The 17,524-nt window shown below is 47.1% G+C and overlaps 1 protein-coding gene across 2 annotated transcripts in view; it reads left to right on the top strand.

Annotated features, from left to right (window-relative positions):
* The first annotated feature begins 1,018 nt into the window (after positions 1-1,018).
* SPACA6 (sperm acrosome associated 6) overlaps positions 1,019-17,524 on the top strand; it is a 132,443-nt gene continuing 115,937 nt past the window's right edge. For both annotated transcript variants that reach the window (XM_029577352.1, XM_029577351.1), the window contains exon 1: positions 1,019-1,339. In XM_029577352.1, coding sequence (XP_029433212.1) covers positions 1,144-1,339 — 196 coding nt within the window. In that variant the 5' untranslated portion in view covers positions 1,019-1,143. The remainder of the gene's footprint in view (positions 1,340-17,524) is intronic.

Below are 17,524 nucleotides of genomic sequence, written 5' to 3'. Positions count from 1 at the left end.
GCCCTTATCTGCAATCAAATTATATGGCTCAGAAACCCACAGTCCCACGAAGAAAGAATCCGAAAACCCCAGGAAATGATGTCTGCTCAGTAAGACACATGCTGTGTAAAGAGCAAAAGTAAATTCTGTTCCACTTTATTCAGGGAGGTCTCTGGCAAATCCCTCAATGGTAATCCAAGGGAAGGCAAAAAACAATCCGTGTGTCAGCAAGTATGGTCTCCCACTAGAAGAAGTGTCTTCATTGTCCTGAAAATTGGCATTGTCCTAGATCAACAGATCAGCAAACACTGTGATCTCTCTGACCTTCAAGACCTTGAACATAAGAAATTGCCATGCTGGGTCAGACCAAGGGTCCATCAAGCCCAGCATCCTGTTTCCAACAGAGGCCAAACCAGGCCACAAGAACCTGGCAATTACCCAAACACCTCATGCTACTGATGCAATCAATAGCAGTGGCTATTCCCTAAGTAAACTTGATCAATAGCAGTTAATGGACTTCTCTTCCAAGAACTTATCCAAACCTTTTTTGAACCCAGCTACACTAACTGCACTAACCACATCCTCTGGCAACAAATTCCAGAGCTTTATTGTGCGTTGAGTGAAAAATAATTTTCTCCGATTAGTCTTAAATGTGCTACTTGCTAACTTCAAGGAATGCCCCCTAGTACTTCTATTATTCGAAAGTGTAAATAACCGAGTCACATCTACTCGTTCAAGACCTCTCATGACCTTGTGTAACTTCCTTTCATGCATAGCCATGGAGGGAGACAGGATGACTTCTCCTGGAAGCATCTTCCATAGTTTTGCCATTCTCCATGTAAGAACTTCCTCCCCCTGGGCATGAGGAAAACTGCTTCTCTGTAGGTCTCAAAGGGGCCATTCAAGATTCCATCCACTTAGCCAACATTCAGTGGTCACCACTTGAGTGAAAATGTCATCAGTCACTGTGACACGTGCCACCTGTGTCTTTATGACACTGTTCAGCAAGAACCCACCACAACAGAAGATCCCTCTGGTCTTTGGGCAAGGGGAATCGGCTCAGCCAATGGTGGAAGATCATCAGTAACTCTCCCTTTATAGGGTTCCAAGCTCTGCTTGTATCCATGAAAACATTTGAACTGGGCTCCAGCTGCCAGGATCAGGATGTTTGAGATCTACAGGACCCTACTCAGCCTTCTGGTAGTGCTGCTGTCCTCAAATGGGGCCAGGGGGTGCATGCTGTGCTTCTTCACACCAGATTACAGGCTATACGTCTGCAAACAGTTCTCAAGTGAACAGTACCTTTCCTGCCTGCAGCTCATGAGGGACGAGTTTGGTCAGTTCAGCAATTTAGAAGTTGGTGAGTTCACTCTGCATCTTGGCTGAGAGGGATGGAGGACTGGCAATTTATTACCAGAGGTGGCAAAAGGCAGACACGCTTGTGGGGAGGTGGTGGTGGACATACATCACACATGTCATTAAAATATAGCAAAAAAATGTTTTGAGGAATAGCTGGGGGTCTCTCATTTTTTCTCATCTGCTTTTTTTTCTGTCTCTGTCTTTGGGTCTTCCTTGTTCCTTTCTTCCCTCATTTTCTCAGTCTCTATTTTTTTTCCTTTTTCCTACTTGCATCCCCTTCTCTCTCTCTATAATTCTGACCAACTTCTTATCTGTCTTCCTCTTCTTTGTAAACATTTTTTGTCTCTTAGTGCTTTTTCTCCATGCTGCTCTGTCTTTCCTTTGTCCTCTGACTTTCTTTCTCTCCTCATCTCTCTCTCCTCTCTCACATTAATGATCTCTATTCTCTCATGTTATCAGTCACTCTTTTTACCATCTCTCTTCTGCTTTTCCTTTCTGTCTCCATGTCTTCTCTCTTTTGGTGTCAGTTGGTCTCATAGAAACATAGAAATGACAGCAAAAAAAGACCAAATGGCCCATCCATTCTGCCCAGCAAGCTCCCACACTTATTTTCCCATACTTATCTGTTTCACCGACCAACAAGTTCAGGGCCCTTGTTGGTAACTGTTTGATTCGATTTTCCTGCCACCCCGTGCCGCTGATGCAGAGAGTAATATTGGAGTTGCATCAAAGGTGAGCATAAGTCTTAATGGTTATGGGGCAGATTTTAAAACATATGCGCGGGCGTACATTTGTGCGCGCAACCCAGTGCACACAAATGTACGCCCGATTTTATAACATGTGCGAGCAGCCACGAGCATGTTATAAAATCAGGGGTCGGCACGCGCAAGGGGGTGCACACTAGTGCAAATTGCGCAGGCCGAGCCCTCGGGGAACCCCACTGGCTTTCCCTGTTCCCCTCCCACCCACCTTCCCCTCCCTGTTCCGCCTCCCAGCCCTAAAGAACCCCTCCCCCCGTACCTTTGTTTTGGAAGTTACGCCTGCCAGCCGACTGCCGGAGTCCTCGGGCACGCCTCCCGGACTGCCCAGCCATGCCCCCGTACCATCTGCCCCACCCCGTCCTGCCCCCTGCCCGCCCATTCAGAAAAGCCCGGGACATACGTGTGTCCTGGGGCTTTACGCGCACTGCCGGGCCTTTCGAAAATAGGCCCAGCGTGCGCAAGGCAGGTTCTGCGCGTAAATCCAGCCCTAAGGGTAGTAATCGCCACATCAAGCAAGTTACCCAGATGCTTGTTTACCCAGACTGCACATGCTTTTTTGGATATTGTCTGAATGTAAATCCTCTTTTCCACATTTCTCCCTGCCATTGAAGCAGAGAGCAACACTGTATATGCATTCAAGTGAAGTATCAGGCTTAATTGGTTTAGGGCAGTAACTGCAGCAATAAGCAAGCTACCCCCATGCTTATTTGTTTACCCAGACTGTGTAGTTCAGTCCTTGTTGGTTGTTGTCTGAATGTAAATCCTCTTTTCCACATTTCCCCTTGCTGTTGAAGCATAGAGCAATGTTGGAGTTGCATTAACCCTATGAAGGCTTATTGAGTAAGGTTAGTAATCACCAGGTAGTAGCTTCCATTCCAGCAAACCACCCCCATGGTTCTTCTCTTTGTTCCCATCTTCTAGTCTTTATGGATCCACAGTGTACAGAGAAGGGCAACCAAAATGATAAAGGGGATGGAACAGCTCCCCTATGAGGAAAGGCTGAAGAGGTTAGGGCTGTTCAGCTTGGAGAAGAGACAGCTGAGGGGGGATATGATAGAGGTCTTGAATGAGTAGATGTGACTCGATTATTTACACTTTCGAATAATAGAAGGACTAGGGGGCATTCCATGAAGTTAGCAAGTAGCACATTTAAGACTAATCGGAGAAAATTCTTTTTCACTCAACGCACAATAAAGCTCTGGAATTTGTTGCCAGAGGATGTGGTTAGTGCAGTTAGTGTAGCTGGGTTCAAAAAAGGTTTGGATAAGTTCTTGGAGGAGAAGTCCATTAATGGCTATTAATCAATTATACTTAGGGAATAGCCACTACTATTAATTGCATCAGTAGCATGGGTTCTTCTTAGTGTTTGGGTAATTGCCAGGTTCTTGTGGCCTGGTTTTGGCCTCTGTTGGAAACAGGATGCTGAGCTTGATGGACCCTTGGTCTGATCCAGCATGGCAATTTCTTATGTTCTTATCCCATGCCCCTTTGAAATTCTTCACAGTTGCTCTCTGCTCTTTCCTATGAATCTCTTTTTCTCTCCCCATCTCTCTCTTCTTTTTCATGCTGGCACTTTCCCTATTTCTCTCTCTTGCTGTGTCACATTCTCTCCCTCTCTCATGCTGTCAGTCTTTTTATCTTGATGTTTCTCTCTTTCCTTTTGTAATGTTGGTCTCTTTCTACCTATCTCTCTGTCTTTACCTGCTGGTCTCGCTCTATCTCTCTCCTCTGCTATCTGTCTCTCTTTCTCTCAGATTAAGGAAACTTTATTGACATGAGAATTTGTACATGAGTAAGGCCCCCACTCTCTGCCTTATGGCTAAATAAATCCATTCCCCTTAACAAGGGAAGTGGTACGATCCAGACACCACTATCCTGGATTAGTAATTATTTCAGTCAAGTAGTGGGCATATGGAGATCCCTAATAAAAGTCTTGAGACTTCTTCAGTAGAATATGAATGGGAGTTGCTGTCATGGAGTCGAGTAAGGAGCCTGAAAGAATCGGTGGCCTTCAGTGGGATTCGGTATCAGCACAACCCTAAGCAGCTTGATGACACTGGGAAAGGCTGCTTGTGAACCATTGAACCAGCCTTATCAGGACCTTGGGATCTGTGAGTAGACACCTTCTGGGAAACGGCATCCCTGATCAGCTTGAGATCATGTTTCAATATAGGGGAGTGAGAAATCCCTTCATTTGGCATGGTGGCCAGACAGCAGCACAGATGAGCAGGGGGGGGGGAGGAGAAAGTTTATCAAGATCAGGCATCCTTGGGGGAGGGGGGTTCAAGAAAATGCCCAGGAGCTCTTATGTTTTTCAAACCTGTATAGCTTGCTTTTGAAACGTGTTCTGGGGTGGGGGACAGAGTGCTCAGGCTGGGGGGCATTCGGTCTCACCACTGTCATTGTCTTTTTTGTGATACACACTGTCTATTTTGTTCTTTTGGCCAGCTGTCATGTTATCGGTTAAGATAACATCTCTGAACGTGAATGGTATCCAGTCTCCGATTAAACACAAAAAATTGCTATCATTGTTTCAGCGTTTAAAAACTCAAGTGGTCTTTTTACAGGAGACACACTTGACGGAGGTGGAACATGCTAAATTGAAGCGGGAGTGGGTTGGGAGTTGTTACTCATCATCATATTCTTTGCGGCAGAGAGGTGTGGCGCTTAGGGTTGAGCTGTCATGGAAGCAGTGGAATACCAAGTGACGCAGTAGCCTGCAGTAGTCAAGTGTCCTTGAAGATCTGGAGAAAGAAGCGAGTAATAGCAAGCCCAGCAATCGGCATATTTCTTGTCCATGGGCTGAGGAGATTTGGGATAGTCCATTCGCTCCAGTAGTGCCATGTCCATCATGCGATGCTGCCAAGCCGTAAAGGACGGCGTAGCTAAGGGATCAATCCAATCAGTAAGAATAGTACGGCAGGCTAATAATAAAGCAATCCTGCCAAAGTGATCCTGGGCTCCAGTACATTTCTCAGAGAGCCCCCGCGGTCCAGCCAGCAGAAGTACAGTGGACAATTGTACAGGGATCTGGATGCATTTAGTGACACAAGCCAGTATCTGGATCCAGAAAACCTCTAGAGATGAGCAGAGAATTAGCCAATGCAACATAGTGCCTTGTACTTTGGAGCATTTGATACATAGTGAAGAAGGGAGGCGCCGTTTGCACATCGTCGCAAATGGCATGATGGATAATCCGAAAATGTAAGTCTCTCAAACTACTGTCTTTCAGCCGTTTATGGAGAAAGGAGAAACAAGAGGCAAGGAAGGGAACAGTGACATCTCTTGCATAAAACGGTGTCCAGGTGAGATGTCGGCAATGCGCTTTTAATCAATTGGCTCCAGCCATTCATGGAATTGTGTGAATACGCAAATTCAAACAGAGTTCTAGTGAAAGTAGTTTCTCGTAAGAACTCCTCTGATAGCCATCTGAAGGTTTGCAGGCAGTGGCAAGCTTGAAGATAAGCAAAGAAAAAGTTGCATGGGATCCGATAATTTTCAACCAAAGTCATATATGGTAACACCTTAGGAACATCATCTTCGAAATAGTGGAAGGCATACATGAGACCATAGAGAGCCCAGGTTTTGAATATCCCACTTGCGCTAATACCAGGCTGAAAGTCATAGTTACCCACCAGCGGGGTCAGCAATGAGAAAGAGTCGGGCAGGTGATGGAGACGACAGAACTATTTCCAGGTCTGGCAGCAAGGAGAAAAAAAACATTTCGGGACGGCTAGGGATTGTACCATGGCTGCGGGGGCCTGGACTATATAAAGGAGACGAGGGGAAAGTCATACGTGTTAATAGCCCTTCCTCACAGTAAGCATAAGCATCAACAATCCATTCCCCAATAAAGCTCATTTGACAGGTGACATTGTAGGCCCGAATGTCAGGCAGCTCCAGCCCTCCCTGGGTTTTAGGATGCACCAGAGTTTGATATTTAATCTGGGCGCGCTTGCCGGCCCATAAAAAGTTGATCAACCCCCTCTGTAGTTTTTTAAGGTCAAGAACTTTAAGCCAAAGGGGGAGCATGTGCAATTTATAGAGCAGTTTAGGGACAATCATCATTTTGATTAAAGCACAATGCCCAGAGAAAGTAAGGGGGAGAGACTGCCAAGCCTACAACTTCTGCCCCAGATTAGTCAGGATTTCACAAATATTTAACTCATAGAGCCTATCTAAATCTCTAGGTATCCAAACCCCCAAATATTTCAGTTGCCCAAGTGCCCATGTCAAAGGAAAAGAACCTGGCCTCATCGTAGGGAGTTGCGGAGGCAAAGCCAATGCCTCTGACTTGGAAACATTTTATGCGAAGACCCGCTATGTCTCGGAACTGTGTGAAAATTGAGAGTATGACCGGCACACTTTGCTGGGGTCGGCCACAAATAACAAAATATCGTCCGCAGTGCAGTCAATTGCCCAGGGAGTCTGCGTCTTTTGTGCTTACAAGCAAGCAGCTTCTGTGTGCACACCACACACATTAGTGCATAGCAAGGCACCGTGACAGTGTGTATTTTTAACAGACTCAACTTATTATTGTGTGGGTCTGTGCAGTCAAGTGCCCAGGGATTCTGCCTCTATTGTGCTTACAAGCAAGCAGGGTCTGTGTGCACACCACACACATTAGGGCATAGCAAGGCACCGTGACAGTGGGCAGTGGGTATTGTTAACAGAATGAACCTTATTATGGGGTGGGTTTGTGCAGTCAAATGCCCAGGGAGTCTGCCTATTTTGTGCTTACAAGCAAGCAGCGTCTGTGTGCACACCACACACATTAGTGCACAGTCAGGCACCGTGACAGTGGGCAGTGGGTAGTTTTAACAGACTGAACATTATTATTGGGTGGGTCTGGCAGTAAAGTGCCCAGGGAGTCTGTCTCTTTTGTGCTTAAAGCAAGCAGCGTCTGTGTGCACACCACACACATTAGAGCAAAGCAAGGAACCGTGATAGTGGGCAGTGGCTATTTTTAAGAGACTGACCCTAATAATTGGGTGGGTCTGTGCAGTCAAGTGCCCAGGGAGTCTGCCTGTTTTGTGCTTACAAGCAAGAAGCGTCTGTGTGCACACCACACACATTAGTGCACAGCCAGGCACCGTGACAGTGGGCAGTGGGTATTTTTAACAGACTGAACTTTATTATTGTGTGGGTCTGTATAGTCAAGTGCCCAGGGAGTCTGCCTATTTTATGCTTACAAGCAAACAGCGTCTGTGTGCACACCACAAACAATAGGGCATAGCAAGGCACCGTGATAGTGGGCAGTGGGTATTTTTAACAAACTGAACCTAATTATTGGGTGGGTCTGTGCAGTCATGTGCCCAGGGCATCTGCGTCTTTTGTGCTTACAAGGAAGCAGCTTCTGTGTGCACACCACATACATTAGTGCATAGCAAGGCACCGTGACAGTGGGCAGTGGGTATTTTTAACAGATTGAACCTAATTATTGTGTGGTTCTGTGCAGTAATATGCCCAGGGAGTCTGCCTCTTTTGTGCTTACAAGCAAGCAGCGTCTGTGTGCACACCACACACATTAGTTCACAGCCAGGCACTGTTACAGTGTGCAGTGGGTAGTTTTAACAGACTGAACCTTATTATAGGGTGGGTCTGTGCTGTCAAGTGCCCAGGGAGTCTGCCTCTTTTGTGCTTACCAGCAAGCAGGTCTGTGTGCACACCACACACATTAGTTCACAGCCAGGCACTGTTACAGTGTGCAGTGGGTAGTTTTAACAGACTGAACCTTATTATAGGGTGGGTCTGTGCTGTCAAGTGCCCAGGGAGTCTGCCTCTTTTGTGCTTACCAGCAAGCAGGTCTGTGTGCACACCACACACATTAGTGCATAGCAAGGCACCATCAAATTGGGCAGTGGGTATTTTAACAGAATGAACCTAATTATTGGGTGGGTCTGTGCAGTCAAGTGCCCAGGGAGTCTCCGTCTTTTGTGCTTACAAGCAAGCAGCTTTTGTGTGCGCAAGACACACATTCGTGCACAGCCAGGCACCATGACAGTGGGCAGTGGGTAGTTTTAACAGACTGAACCTTATTATTGGGTGGGTCTGTGCAGTCAAGTGCCCAGCGAGTCTGCCTCTTTTGTGCTTACAAGCAAGCAGCATCTGTGTGCACACCGCACACATTAGTGCACAGCCAGGCACCGTGACAGTGGGCAGTGGGTAGTTTTAACAGACTGAACCTTATTATTGGGTGGGTCTGTGCAGTCAAGTGCCCAGCGAGTCTGCCTCTTTTGTGCTTACAAGCAAGCAGGGTCTGTGTGCACACCACAAACATTAGGGCATAGCAAGGCACCTTGATAGTGGGCAGGTGGTATTTTTAACAGACTGAACCTAATTATTGGTTGGGTCTGTGTAGTCATATGCCCAGGGAGTCTGCCTCTTTTGTGCTTACAAGCAAGCAGCGTTTGTGTGCACACCACACACATTAGTGCACAGCCAGGCACCGTGGTAGTGGGCAGTGGGTATTTTTAACAGACTCAACCTAATTATTGGGTGGGTCTGTGCAGTCATGTGCCCAGGCAGTCTGCCTCTTTTGTGCTTACAAGCAAGCAGCATCTGTGTGCACACCGCAGACATTAGTGAACAGCCAGGCACCGTGATAGTGGGCAGTGGGTAGTTTTGACAGACTGAACCTAATTACTGGGTGGGTCTGTGCAGTCAAGTGCCCACAGAGTCTGCCTCTTTTGTGCTTACAAGCAAGCAGCATATGTCTGCACACCACACACATTAATGCACAGCCAGGCACCGTGACAGTGAGTACTGGGTACTTTTAACAGACTGAACCTTATTATTGGGTGGGTCTGTGCTGTCAAGTGCCCAGGGAGTCTGCCCCTTTTGTGCCTACAAACAAGCAGCGTCTGTGTGCACACCACACACATTAGTGCCCAGCCAGGGATGGTGACAGTGGGCAGTGGGTATTTTTAACAGACTGAACCTTATTATTGGGTGAGTATGTGCAATCAAGTACCCAGGAAGTCTGCCTATTTTGTGCTTACAAGCAAGCAGCGTCTGTGTGCACACCACACACAATAGTGTACAGCCAGGCACCGTGACAGTGGGTATTTTTAACAGACTGAACCTAATTGTTGGGTGGGACTGTGCAGTCAAGTGCCCAGGCAGTCTGCCTCTTTTGTGCTTACAAGCAAGCAGGGTCTGTGTGCACACCACAAACATGAAATTTAATGTGGATAAGTGCAAGGTGATGCATATAGGGAAAAATAACCCATGCTATAATTACACGATGTTGGGTTCCATTTTAGGTGCTACAACCCAAGAAAGAGATCTAGGTGTCATAGTGGATAACACATTGAAATCGTCGGTTCTGTGTGCTGCGGCAGTCAAAAAAGCAAACAGAATGTTGGGAATTATTAGAAAAGGAATGATGAATAAAATGGAAAATGTCATAATGCCTCTGTATCGCTCCATGGTGAGACCGCACCTTGAATACTGTGTACAATTCTGGTCGCCGCATCTCAAAAAAGATATAATTGCGATGGAGAAGGTACAGAGAAGGGCTACCAAAATGATAAGGGGAATGGAACAACTCCCCTATGAGGAAAGACTAAAGAGGTTAGGACTTTTCAGCTTGGAGAAGAGACGACTGAGGGGGGATATGATAGAGGTGTTTTAAAATCATGAGAGGTCTAGAACGGGTAGATGTGAATCGGTTATTTACTCTTTCGGATAGTAGAAAGACTAGGGGACACTCCATGAAGTTAGCATGGGGCACATTTAAAACTAATCGGAGAAAGTTCTTTTTTACTCAACGCACAATTAAACTCTGGAATTTGTTGCCAGAGAATGCGGTTCGTGCAGTTAGTATAGCTGTGTTTAAAAAAGGATTGGATAAGTTCTTGGAGGAGAAGTCCATTACCTGCTATTAAGTTCACTTAGAGAATAGCCACTGCCATTAGCAATGGTTACATGGAATAGACTTAGTTTGTCGGTACTTGCCAGGTTCTTATGGCCTGGATTGGCCACTGTTGGAAACAGGATGCTGGGCTTGATGGACCCTTGGTCTGACCCAGTATGGCATTTTCTTATGTTCTTATGTTCTTATTAGGGCATAGCAAGGCACTTTGATAGTGGGCAGGTGGTATTTTTAACAGACTCAACCTAATTATTGGTTGGGTCTGTGCAGTCATATGCCCAGGGAGGCTGCCTCTTTTGTGCTTACAAGTAAGCAGCGTTTGTGTGCACACCACACACATTAGTGCACAGCCAGGCACCGTGGTAGTGGGCGGTGGATATTTTTAACAGACTCAACCTAATTATTGGGTGGGTCTGTGCAGTCATGTGCCCAGGCAGTCTGCCTCTTTTGTGCTTACAAGGAAGCAGCATCTGTGTGCACACCACACCCAATAGTGCACAGCCAGGCACCGTGACAGTGGGTAGTGGGTAGTTTTAACAGACTGAACCTTATTATAGTGTGGGTCCGTGCAGTCAAGTTCCCAGGGCGTCTGCCTATTTTGTGCTTAGAAGGAAGCAGCGTCTGTGTGCACACCACACACATTAGTGCATAGCAAGGCAGCCTGATAGTGGGCAGTGGGTATTTTTAACAGACTGTACCTTATTATTGGGTGGGTCTTTGCAGTCAAGTGCCCAGGGAGTCTGCCCTTTTTGTGCCTACAAGCAAGCAGCGTCTGTGTGCACACCACACACATTAGTGCCCAGCCAGGGATGGTGACAGTGGGCAGTGGGTATTTTTAACAGACTGAACCTTATTATTGGGTGAGTATGTGCAATCAAGTGCCCAGATAGTCTGCCTCTTTTGTGCTTACAAGCAAGCAGCATCTGTGTGCACACCACACCCAATAGTGCACAGCCAGGCACCGTGACAGTGGGCAGTGGGTAGTTTTAACAGACTGAACCTTATTATAGTGTGGGTCCGTGCAGTCAAGTTCCCAGGGCGTCTGCCTATTTTGTGCTTAGAAGGAAGCAGCGTCTGTGTGCACACCACACACATTAGTGCATAGCAAGGCAGCCTGATAGTGGGCAGTGGGTATTTTTAACAGACTGTACCTTATTATTGGGTGGGTCTTTGCAGTCAAGTGCCCAGGGAGTCTGCCCTTTTTGTGCCTACAAGCAAGCAGCATCTGTGTGCACACCACACACATTAGTGCCCAGCCAGGGATGGTGGCAGTGGGCAGTGGGTATTTTTAACAGACTGAACCTTATTATTGGGTGAGTATGTGCAATCAAGTGCCCAGGAAGTCTGCCTCTTTTGTGCTTACAAGCAAGCAGCATCTGTGTGCACACCACACACAATGGTGCACAGCCAGGCACCGTGACAGTGGGCAGTGGGTAGTTTTAACAGACTGAACCTTATTATAGTGTGGGTCCGTGCAGTCAAGTTCCCAGGGCGTCTGCCTCTTTTGTGCTTAGAAGGAAGCAGCGTCTATGTGCACACCACACACATTAGTGCATAGCAAGGCAGCCTGAGAGTGGGCAGTGGGTATTTTTAACAGATTGAACCTTATCATTGGGTGGGTCTGTGCAGTAATGTACCCAGGGACTCTGCCTCTTTTGTGCTTACAAGCAAGCAGCATCTGTGTGCACACCACACACATTAGTGAACAGCCAGGCATCGTGACGGTGGGTATTTTTAACAGACTGAACCTAATTATTGGGTGGGTCTGTGCAGTCAAGTGCCCAGGCAATCTGCCTCTTTTGTGCTTACAAGCAAGCAGCTTCTGTGTGCACACCACACACATTAGTGAACAGCCAGGCACCGTGATATTGGGCAGTGGGTATTTTTAACAGACTGAAGCTAATTATTGGGTGGGTCTGTGCAGTCAAGTGCCCAGGGAGTCTGCCTCTTTTGTGCTTACAAGCAAGCAGGGTCTGTGTGCACGCCACAAACATTAGGGCATAGCAAGGCACCGTGATATTGGGCAGTGGCTATTTTTAACAGACTGAACCTAATTATTGGGTGGGTCTGTGCAATCAAGTGCCCTGCGAGTCTGCCTCTTTTGTGCTTACAAGCAAGCAGCATCTGTGTGCACACCCCATACATTAGTGAACAGCCAGGCATCGTGACGGTGGGTATTTTTAACAGACTGAACCTAATTATTGGGTGGGTCTGTGCAGTCAAGTGCTCAGGCAGTCTGCCTCTTTTGTGCTTACAAGCAAGCAGCTTCTGTGTGCACACCACACACATTAGTGCACAGCCAGGCACCGTGATATTGGGCAGTGGGTATTTTTAACAGACTGAACCTAATTATTGGGTGGGTCTGTGCAGTCAAGTGCCCAGGGACTCTGCCTCTTTTGTGCTTACAAGCAAGCAGGGTCTGTGTGCACACCACTCACCCACTTCCTACTAATTTGATCACTGCCATCCGAAGCACAGTTGCAAAACCCATTGCGGATATCATTAATACCTCCTTGGCCCTAGGCACAGTTCCTAACCAGCTAAAACTAGCAATCCTCAAACCACTGCTGAAAAAACCAACGGCTTCACCCACGGACCCATCTAAGTTCAGACCCATTGCAAACCTGCCACTGATCTCCAAATTGATGGAAAAAGCTGTAAATAAACAACTTTCCGATTATCTCGAGGAACACAACATTCTTTCCCCTGCAGAATACGGTTTTCGTAAATCACTAAGCACAGAGTCCCTGTTGCTTTCTCTCACGGACACAATACTTTTGAACCTTGAGAAAAAACAGTCATTCTTACTGGTTCTGTTAGACTTATCCTCAGCGTTCGACACGGTAGATCACTCAACTCCTAGACCAACTATCAAACATAGGAATAAAAGGCACAGCCCTAAGTTGGTTCAAGTCATTCCTATCAAACAGGTTTTACAAGGTCAGAATTAACAACAAGGAATCTGACCCCATCCTATCAGACCAAGGCGTACCACAAGGTTCATCCCTCTCTCCCACCCTGTTCAACATTTACCTCCTCCCCCTCTGCCATCTGCTTTCACAACTCAAGCTTACTCATTACCTCTATGCAGATGACATCCAGATCCTCATCCCCATCACAGAATCAATCCAAAAAACCTTCACCTTCTGGGAAAACTGTCTACAACCAATTAAACAACTACTTTCCAACCTGAACCTGATCCTAAACTCCAGCAAAACAGAGATGCTTCTTATTTCACATAACCCAAACACCCACACAACTAGCATGGCACAATCTACACCTAGCCTGGCACAATCCACATCTTCAAACAAGAATCTCTCTGCAGACGTCAGGAATCTAGGAGCATGGTTTGACAACCAACTTAACCTAAAAAAATTCATAAACACAACCACCAAGGACTGCTTCTTTAAACTTCAAGTCCTAAAAAAGCTAAAACCACTCCTTCCCTTCAATGACTTTCGCCTCGTCCTACAATCCATTATTTTTTCTAAACTCGATTACTGCAACTCAATCCTACTTGGCCTCCCCTCCAATAGCATCAGACCCCTACAGATGGTACAAAATGCCGCAGCAAGAATCCTAACTAACACGAATAGAAGAGACCATATCACCCCCATCTTGAGCAGTCTCCACTGGCTACCCATCAAACAGAGAATCCTATATAAAACCTTAACCATTATCCATAAAGCAATCCATAATGTCGCACCTATATCACTACTAACTCCACTTCGGCCACATTTATCCTCCAGACCCATCAGAAATGCCTACAAAGGCACATTAGTCGCAGCTCCAGTTAAATCAACACTAAGAAAAAGAGCACTCTCATCTGCGGGACCACATCAATGGAACGCTCTCCCACCAGACCTACGCCTCGAACCCAGTCTACCAGAGTTCAAAAAAAGGTTAAAAACATGGCTCTTCAGGCAGGCTTTCCAATTACCTGAGTGTAACTAAGCACCTCCTCCTGACTTTCAGATCCTTTCATTGCAGCGTATCACTAACATCATAGTCACTTAATTTTACACCTTCTTATTCACAATTCGATCTTAACAAACATAAATCATATAATATATAACTGTATTCTTGTATAATGTGTGGTAGCTCGGTTGTCGCTACTAAAGTTCTTTGTAAAAAGTTGAACACACGTTCTGTTTAATGTCAAATGTTAATTATTATGGTTATTTTTCAATGTTCCTTGTAATAAGCCCAGGGTGGAACGTCCCAACCAGGGTAACTTATTGTTTAATGTAAACCGGATTGATTTGTATTGTATACAGGAATTCCGGTATATAAAAATTAAAAATAAATGAATAAATAAATAAAATAAATTAGTGCACAGCCAGGCACCATGACAGTGGGCAGTGGGTAGTTTTAACAGACTGAACCTAATTATTGGGTGGGTCTGTGCAGTCAGGTGCCCAGGGAGTCTGCCTCTTTTGTGCTTACAAGCAAGCAGGGTCTGTGTGCACACCACACACATTAGGGCATAGCAAGGCCCCGTAATAGTGGGCAGTGGGTATTTTTAACAGACTCAACCTAATTATTGGTTGGGTCTGTGCAGTCATATGCCCAGGGAGTCTGCCTCTTTTGTGCTTACAAGCAAGCAGCGTTTGTGTGCACACCACACACATTAGTGCACAGCCAGGCACCGTCGTAGTGGGCAGTGGGTATTTTTAACAGACTCAACCTAATTATTGGGTGGGTCTGTGCAGTCATGTGCCCAGGCAGTCTGCCTCTTTTGTGCTTACAGGCAAGCAGCATCTGTGTGCACACCGCATGCATTAATGAACAGCCAGGCACCGTGATAGTGGGCAGTGGGTCGTTTTGACAGACTGAACCTTATTATTGGGTGGGTCTGTGCAGTCAAGTGCCCAGGTAGTCTACGTCTTTTGTGCTTACAAGCAACCAGCGTCTGTGTTCACACCACACACATTAGTGCACTGCCAGGCACCGTGACAGTGGGCAGTGGGTAGTTTCTCAGACTGAACCTTATTATTGGGTGGATCTGTGCATTCAAGTGCCCAAGGAGTGTGCCTCTTTTGTGCTTACAAGAAAGCAGTGTCTGTGTGCACACCACACACATTAGTGCACAGCCAGGTGTTAGCTTCGTGGACCCTTGGGCCGATCGGAACCGATGGATGAGATGCTGTGAAGGTTTTGCAGCAGTGGTCCCGACCGGGAGGCGGCAAGCACGGACTCGTGGGTGGCCTAAGGAAGAACCAAGGAAGCCCTATGCGACCAAGGGCTTTGGCACGGAGACGGAGGACGGTGGTACTGGCGCTGTGGAGAGATGGTCTTCGCCCTGGAAGCCGATCCTCCCCCGAGAGGAGCTCGTAGGAGTCCGGCTGCTGGGACTTAGGAGATTCACCCTGGAAGCCGGAATCGCCCCAGGAGGAGCCCGTAGGAACCCGGCCGCTGGGACTTAGGAGATTCACCCTGGAAGCCGGAATCCCCCCAGGAGGAGCCCGTAGGGACCCGGCCGCTGGGACTTAGGAGGGCCCGCGGGGGCCTAGTCAGACGGAGTCCGAGGTTGAGTGCCAGTGGGTTGTTGTTTGCCAGTCCAGAGTCGTGTGCCAGAGAATCGTCGCTTGCCAGTCCAGGGTCAGAAGCCAGAGGATCGTCGCTTGCCAGTCCAGGGTCAGAAGCCAGGGGATCGCCGTAAGCCAGTCCAACGTCGGAAGCCAGAGAGTCACCGAATGCCGGGCCAGAGTCAGGAACCAAGGAGCACTGTCAGCCGATCCGAGTCAAGAACCAGGGAACACCAAGAGGAACCAGGAACTTCGCAACAGGAAGTGGAGCAAACAGGGAACCTTGTTGCAAGGCCCTGAGAGCTGGGACTGCAGGGCTTAAGTAGCCCTGCAGCCTCTGACGTCATCCGAAGGAGGAACCAAGTTCTCCCGCGCTTGGCCCTTTAAATGGGGACCCGAGACGCGCGCGCGCTTAGGGGGCGGAGCCAGCCACGGCGAGACGCCGGCTGCTCCGTCGAAGCAGGAGCGGGGCGGCAGAGGAGCCTGCAGGCCCCGGCGAGGTGGGGACGCGTCGGGGCCGCGGCGGACGCGGTCCCCGGAGGCACGGGGAAGGCGGCCCGGGACCGGGGCGGCCACGGGGTAAGCGGCGATTCCGGGACCGACCTGGAATCGCAACACCAGGCATCGTGACAGTGGGTATTTTTAACAGACTGAACCTAATTATTGGGTGAGTCTGTGCAGTCAAGTGCCCAGGCAGTCTGCCTCTTTTGTGCTTACAAGCAAGCAGCTTCTGTGTGCATACCACACACATTAGTGCACAGCCAGGCACCGTGATATTGGGCAGTGGGTATTTTTAACAGACTGAACCTAATTATTGGGTGGGTCTGTGCATTCAAGTGCCCAGGGAGTCTGCCTCTTTTGTGCTTACAAGCAAGCAGCGTCTGTGTGCACACCACACACATTAGAGAACATTCAGGCACCATGACAGTGGGCAGTTTTAACAAACTGAACCGTATTATTGGGTGGGTCTGTGCAGTCAAGTGCCCAGGGAGTCTGCCTCTTTTGTGCTTACAAGCAAGCAGTGTCTGTGTGCACAGCACACACATTAGTGCATAGCAAGGCACCGTGATAGTGAGCAGTGGGTATTTTTAACATTCTGAACCTAATTATTCGGTGGGTCTGTGCAGTCTTGTGCCCAGGGAGTCTGCCTCTTTTGTGCTTACAAGAAAGCACTGTCTGTGTGCACACCGCACACATTAGTGCACAGCCAGGCACCGTGACAGTGGGCAGTGGGTAGGTTTTTTTTGTTTTGTTTTTTTTAATTCTTTATTTATGGATTTTCAAAATAATTACAAGAATATACCTTGGCTTAAATTACAGAAAATTTTAAGAAAAGAAAATATACATTTCCATAATACATATATTCATATATGCTGGATAACAAAATATTCATTTGTTTTTCAAGGGAATTAGGAGGGGAGGGTAGCCAAAGGGAAACTTGAGAAGTACATCATTGAAACAAACATATATACTTTACACAGGCTTGATACTCTCTTTTCACATCTTTTAACCTCTGATACTCAGCTTATGGCCCTTCCATCTAAAAACTTTCTCAGTTGGTCTGGCATAAAGAAAACATATAAATTTCCAGAGTATTTTACGATACATCTACATGGAAAACGAAGGGCAAAGCTAGCCCCTTTGGCCAAAACCTCCGGGCGCATAGGTAAGAACAACCTCCTACGCTGTTGGGTGGGACGCGAAAGGTCAGGATAAACCCTCACTGCCCCTCCCATGAAATTATTATTTATATTCTGGAAAAAAGCTTTCATCAGGAAATTTTTCTCTATTTCTGTATAAAATTGGACAAAAAGGGTGGCCCTTTCCGTGATTTCCATTTCTGAATTCTCCAAATATTGTGTTAAATTATTGGAATCCTCTCTTTCTCCTCCCGTGGAAATCTGTAAACTACTCCTAAGAAAGAAGAGTTTTTTCACAGTAGGAACTTTTGCTGATTCAATCTTGAGGGTTTCCATTGCAAAACGTTTGAAAGTCACCAAAATTGGCTCACCCATTACTCT

Source organism: Rhinatrema bivittatum, chromosome 14, assembly GCF_901001135.1.
Source record: "Rhinatrema bivittatum chromosome 14, aRhiBiv1.1, whole genome shotgun sequence".
In the NCBI taxonomy this organism is placed as follows: Eukaryota; Metazoa; Chordata; class Amphibia; order Gymnophiona; family Rhinatrematidae; genus Rhinatrema; species Rhinatrema bivittatum.
This window is presented reverse-complemented; position numbering and strand designations above follow the sequence as displayed.